Source organism: Morone saxatilis, unplaced genomic scaffold, assembly GCF_004916995.1.
Source record: "Morone saxatilis isolate NCDOM2014 unplaced genomic scaffold, NCSU_SB_2.0 Contig23, whole genome shotgun sequence".
NCBI lineage: Eukaryota > Metazoa > Chordata > Actinopteri > Moronidae > Morone > Morone saxatilis.
In genome coordinates, this window is record NW_023339796.1 from 24,228,253 (window position 1) to 24,235,180 (window position 6,928).

At 42.0% G+C, this 6,928-nt stretch overlaps 1 protein-coding gene across 1 annotated transcript in view; it reads left to right on the forward strand.

Moving 5' to 3' along the window:
• The first annotated feature begins 558 nt into the window (after positions 1-558).
• Positions 559-6,928, forward strand: part of LOC118334858 (disks large-associated protein 1-like) — a 54,140-nt gene continuing 47,770 nt past the window's right edge. Inside the window, exon 1 of the mRNA XM_035670929.1 lies at positions 559-2,082. Within this exon, the coding sequence (XP_035526822.1) occupies positions 667-2,082 (1,416 nt within the window). The 5' untranslated portion in view covers positions 559-666. The remainder of the gene's footprint in view (positions 2,083-6,928) is intronic.

The window sequence follows — 6,928 nt, forward strand, 5'->3', positions numbered from 1 at the left end:
ACAGCCCAAAGACATGCAGGTTAGGTTAACTGGAGACTCTAAAATGTGTGTTAGCCTAGCCTGGCAACCTGTTTTGGGTCTACCCTGTCACCCAATGTAGTCTGGGATAGAATCCAGTTACACCAATGCTACACACAATAAGCAGCTATATGAGTAGATGGATTGGTGGGTGGATGAAACTGAAGTCAAAATTACAATGAAAAGTAAAAATAAATTAGTCAAAACATTTTTCCTCCATGCTGGTTTTCTTTATGTATGCACCTGCTATCTTCCAGTTTCCCAATGGTCTGTTCATCTTTAGTGGATTATGTTGTTTGGTTTCCTTTGAGGATCATCAAACTCTGGAGGAGGGCATGGGAGAAGACCTTGGTCCCATTAAAACATGACTCTGGGGCACACAGGAATGCTATAATTAAAACCCAGAGGGCCCTGTCTTGTTACATTTAATTGAATTCTATATCATTCCCATGGTATAACTTGTTTTTCATTGGACTTGTTGCGTTGTATTAACTGTTTGTCTTATTGCTCCTCTCTCTTCCCTGTCTTCCAGAGTCTGCAGCTCTCCTCTCAGGGACTGTGTTCTGCAGCCCTTCTCTGGTCACGGGTCTGCCTGGCATCTCTCATCCATATCATTCCTCTTTCCATCCACTCATCCTTTCCCCTGTCATGAAAGGCCTGTCCAGTAGTCGGAGTCACCATCAAGTGGTCTCCTATGAACCATCATATGATCCACTGGGTCACCATGTTGACCGCAAGCCATATTTGATCAGTCAGAATGACATTCCTGTGCCCATTCCCATGCCGCATCCAGCTGAGCTGTCCTACTACAATGCTCAACGTACCTCGTACCCCTCTGACAGCAACAGCATCGTCCCATACGGAACCTTCCCAAGGAGGTGCCACTCCACCTCCTCATCTCACCATCCTGAGGTAAAGGATGAGTGTATGGCCATGGTACCATATGTAGGAGGAGGAGGGGGAGGAGGAGGAGGTGGAGGAGGCTATGGAGGTAAAACGCCCACCCGGGTACCAGCAAACTTTGCGGACCCGTTTGAGCGTCAGCCATCATTTTCCAGAGATGGCTACCATACACTGCAGTACAAACGAGGAGTTTTGGCCCACAGTGGGGGGATGGGGGCCAACAACAACAACAATGACAGCCCAGGGAGAATTCGCCACCTGGTCCACTCAGTCCAAAAACTCTTCACCAAGTCACATTCATTGGAGGGGCCACACCACACACAGTCCTCCAAGGGGGCCAATAATGGGAGCGTTAATGGTGGTGGTGGTGGTGGTGGAGGAGGTGGTGGTGGTGGTTCAAGGGCCAGCCCAGAAGGTGAAACTCCACCAGTGGGAGTGCGCCACCGGAAGCGCAGCAAGAGCCGTGAGCGCTGTCGATCAGCGGAGCCCAAGCATCGAAGCCACCACCACCACCACCACCAGCTCCACGGCTCAGCATCTGCTCCGGGCTCCGGATATTGGAGCTCAGATGACAACCTGGAACGGGAGCTGTGTCTCTACCACCCTCACCACCACCAACCTCCACCCTCACCCTCACCCTCCATTTCCCCTTCGCCCATCGCCATGACAATGGGCCGCTATCCCGGCAATAACCCAGACAAGTTCCCCCAGACTCCCCTCCCCAGTCTCTCCTCCTCACAGTCCCAGCAGTACTTCATGATGGACCCTTACGGCACACTCAATGAGCACACACACCCCCATGCACACCATGGCCACTCACACCACCATTCTGCACTCAAAGCCTCCCGGAGCAACAACGATGTGAAGTATGCAGCGTCGTCAGCATGTGTGCCAGTTAGTGGTAGCAGCAATAACAGCGGTGGCGGTATCGGTGGAGGAGGTGGTCCCTTGCTGCCACTGGGTCTTGTGGACGGGCCCCTTGTGAAGAAAGGGGCGTGGTCGTCGAGCCTAACGGTGAGCAGGGCCCGAGAGGTCTACACCAACAACAGCAGCCACAACCAGCTACGAGCCAGCGCAGGATCCGGTAACCTAAACCTAGATAGAACTCTAATCAAATCTAAGGCCAGTCAGCAGCAGGAGCGTTCTTGCCATTTCTTACAGGTAAATAATTCCTCCCTGACTCCCATCCAAAACCAGTCGATTCACCCTTCTACCCTCTGTTACCTCCCCTTTCTCCACGACTTACTTTCTTCACCAATGTTTCCTCTGAGTCAGTGGTGTCCAGTCCTATGAGAGGTCAGGTCTTCAGTCCTGCCAAACTCTGACTTTGCTGAAGAACAACATAAGTTAGAGAAGGTCAAACCAATAAGTGGAATCTGATACTGGAGTGGATGGGTGCACATTCTAAAATTACGGGGAATTCAGCCACGGGTTCCAGATGTGCATAGCTGCTGTCCTAGGACATTCAGTTATTATTTTCAAGTTCCATAGATCATGAAATACTAGTCTAAAAGGAATGTCCTGTCAAAGTCTTTGGTTATCCCAGTGCCAAAGTCATTTCAGAGCACTTGATATTAGCTCCTTTGAACGTTTCCAGAGTTATATTTAACCACAATGCCACAAAATGTGTTCTTCCCACTGAATAAATAATGTGGTGAAAATAGTATTCATAGCAAACACACTACAAGTCCCTCTTGTAGTCCTTGGGAACTACTACTAAAATATGTACATATAATGAACACAGAGAGAACATACAATGTGTTGCATAGTTGAATATTGGATGTTTTTAAAGATAACCATGACTGAAGGGATGGCAGGGCAACCATGTGGTCAGTAGTCTCCCACAGCTCAGGGATCCGTCCATCATGCAGATCAGTGGGCGACATGAACTTCAGTGGTCCATTAGAGTTATTTGAGTGTACAGCATTCAGGCAGGTTAAGTCATCTGTCGGATGTAGCTGGTGAATGCAGGTATATAGCAAACACTGCACTTTAGTTAAGGTAGAGTTGGCGGTTGTGTAGGTCAATAGATGGAGCTTGTTTGGGCATCTATTTTATCCAGGACCGCAAGCGAATCTGCCAATAAAACTGATAATCTATTATAAACAATATAAATGATATAAAGTCTGATAAATGATGACTATGCATCCTATTTTGCCCTCCCTGAACATTGTGTTTAATTCGGCAGATAAACAGTTCTCCAAATGAGAAACAAAGGCTTTTAGTTTTAGACTATTTATTTGTTGCCATCGCTCTGTAAAACTGAATAACACACAAACACATTAAATCACATATTGTATGTTACAGAGCATATTCAATTGACTTTAAAGTGTAGCATATTGTTGAAATAACCCTTAACATAGCTAGTATAATTGCTACAGTCATGTGGCAATAATTAGCACTTTGTCTGTTAGCTCAGCGCTAACATATAATAGGAATATTAATCTTGCTCTCTAATTTATCTTGATTTTGTGCATTCAAGACACTACCTGTGTATTTGATTGTTACAACTCACTATATACTGAACTAGAGAGTGATTTGAAACAGCCTCAAACTTTATTTGATCAGCTAAAGCTGTTTTTACTTTGCTTTGACAAAATTATAAGGGCCTGTTGGAGATGTAGTGGTGCTCCCTTCAGTTGATGAGCAAAGATGTGGGCTGCTTCTTGCAGTGCATTCTGGGTATTTTCAAAGGAAGATTCTCATGAAAGTTTAAGAGCTAAAAGCACAGGGCACTAAACAATTGGTCAAACGTACTGAAGCCCAAAGTAGAAGACAAGATGCACTGGGGAACAAAAAAAGAAATTTTATACTTTTCTACATTAAAAATGTAATGTTGTAATGTTGCTGCTTTATATTGCAACCCTGTAAGGGATCAGTGGATCTGCATCCCAGTTTGGTGGGCTGCTGTGAGCCAAAGTCCAGGGTCTTTTCCAACAAAGTCCCTGCATTGCTTTAGTGTTTGGTTGGAATGACAACTACAGATTTACATAGCAAGAAAAGATGATTGGATATCACTGGCTAAGGCTGGGGACACACTAGAGCTGGTAATATGAGGGCTTTATGATTCAATCTTCAGACATCAGACAGAATATAACAAAATATAATATATATTGGTCCTTGTTGTGTCTATGTCCTTGGATCTTTGAAATGTTACATTAAATGTATTTAGTCTTTTAAAATTATATTGTGCAGATGGTATGTCACATTAATTAGTATTACGAATGCAACTATTTGCAACAATTATTGTCATTATCGATTAATCGTGTGTTTTTTAAAATGTCAGAGCACATTGATAATTTGCCCTTCAAAATTTCCCAAAGCCCAAGTGATGTCATCAAACTGCATCTTTTGTTTGACCAACAGTCCCAAATCCCAAACAGGTTTATCATTTTTGCTAAAAAGAATAAATGATTTAGCAACTTACAACTAGCTTACAACTAGTTCATTTACTTAAACATTTATTAATTTTAAGTTTCAACAGTTAAATCACTAAACTGGCTGTTTTTTACTTTGTTGGTCTAATTAACCAATATGAATTAAAATACCTCTTGCCTGTTTAACAATATATATTTTATCAATACTATAATTCTGAATAATTGTTATGGAAGACTAGACTGTGTGTCACTTGACAAATGATGATATATTAATATATTGTCAGCCACAATCTGAGAAATGATTCTGTTATGATATCATATTATTATAAACCTATAATAAATACCAACATGTTCTGATCAGTTGACAGTTTATACAAGGCGATACGATGCAATTTGAGCACGAGGGCATTAGTAGATAGTGACATCACTTGGAATTCTGAGTTGTAGTAGTAGTTGATCATTTTTGCTTTTTAATTAGCCTGTTGGCTAGTTAGCTATTTAACATTTTTGACCAGATCTCCATTACGGAGAAAGACCTGCAGGGTTGTGCTGCTTCAGCACTCAGTGAATCTGGCAGAAGTAAAGTTGTCAGAAGAAAGAGTTTTTTAAACAGTTGTCAAACACTGTATAAATGCAGAATGTTGCTGGCCTCTTACTTAGTTTGTTAGTGTCTTCTCATTTTTTAGATAATAACCTTTACTCAGAAATATCAAAACATATTTCTGAAAAACAAGATTTGTGTAGCAAAATAAAATATAGCTCAGAAATAGAACCCAAACACCAGATGACAAACTGAAGTCTAACATCAGTGCTATGGACATTATCTAAAGACGGAGTAACCAGATGGTAAATCTAGTAAAATAAATACCTGATGATTTAAAGAATTTCCTTGCATCAATGCAAAAAACCTTCCAATCCAATACTGTCATAAAGCTTTTGCATCAAATTGACATTGCCTGAAATGGTTTTATACAGTCAGATATGTCAAAGGGATCCAGGGCTTCCCAAATATTTTTATGTCAAGGACCCCCACCATAGATGCCCAATAGACCACAGACACTTAATTGTGTGGATTTTGTCTTAAAGGTCCAGTGTGGTTAACATTTAGGATGGATCTATTGTCAGAAATTGAATATAATATTCATAGTTATGTTTTTCATTAAGTGTATAATCACCTGAAACTAATTATATATATTTTTGTTAACTTAGAATGAGCTATTTTCATTTACAGGGGAGCAGGTCCTCATCTATGGAGTCCGCCATGTTAAACCAGCATGTTTCTACAGTAGCCCAGAATTGACAAACCAAACACTGACTGTAGATTGGTCCTTTGGTGAGTTTATTGGGGTTACATGGTTACAACCTGCAACTTTACCACTAGATGCCACTAAATCCTACACACTGGTCCTTTAAGGAGTCCTTTCTGAGCTATTTATTGTCAGGTGTGAAGATAAAAACATCTTTACAGTTGATCAAACTATTATTATTTGTCCTGAGGTTTGACATAAATTTGGGTTTGGGGTTTGGTAACTTTTGCACACAAAGTGGTGTTAAACAGTGCAATAATGCAAAAAGAAAAATCTCTAACTAGGGCTAATTAACAGATCAACTGTTGAATATGTATTCAGTATCATGTTGGTGCGTCCACAGCCTTAGAGGTAACATTGCTCCCTACCACCAGTCTATATCTCTGATCTCCCAAGAACCCCACTGCCACCTCTTCCCTCTTCTCCACCACTCCTCTCCTACCTTCCTCCACTCACCTAACTCACCCCGACACTTCTTATCCACCCCAACCCCCCTGCCACCCACCAACCCACCTCCACCTCCCTTACTTCCTCTTGGTTTGGAGAGCCTTCCTCTTCCTTCTCCTCTTCCTCCTCTTTCCTCCTTTTTGAGTTGAAGAGAGAAGTAAGTGCAGAGCCAGTAGCAGCCTTACTCTCTCAATGCTAGGTAATGACATGAACTCATGAAGAAAAACATCCTTTTTCCTGTTTGTAGACTTCATTTTTAATTTAGTAGTGCTTCCCTTCCTGCCTCTCTACCAGTTATCTTTGCCTCTCCCTTCTCTTTTTCTGTTGGCTTCTTGTTGTGCTGTGTTGTACTGTGCAGTTCTTAGAAGTGTTGTGTTGAACTGTGTTGAGAAGGTGTTTAACTACACATACATTTTAAATTAAAATTTTAAATTTTTGGTAAGCTTTTGAGGAGCCCAAATTGTATTGTTAAATTTGAGTCAACTTGTGATTACATAAGTTACAACAAATCTGTGAAGGACCTCACCAGTGGTTTTAAAGATCCCCTGTTGACCTTTAGCATTGGAGCTATTTTGTGTGTGATGCAATACACATTCCAACCATAGACAGAATCAATAAAAATGGACGTCGTCTCTGTGACACCATTTCACTGATCAACAGAGGGCACCAGCAAAGTCAGGGAAGAAGAAGACTGCAGCTAGTAATATGGATGTAAACAAAGTTCAATTTAAATTAAAGCTGCAAGCAGCGATGAACGGGCCCTCGCACTCCACACAACTCGGGGTGTGCTGCGGCCGCGTCACGTGCAGGCGTAACACGTGCGGACCAAAACATGAAAATTTCACGTAAATCAGATCAAAGTTGCCATGCAGCGCT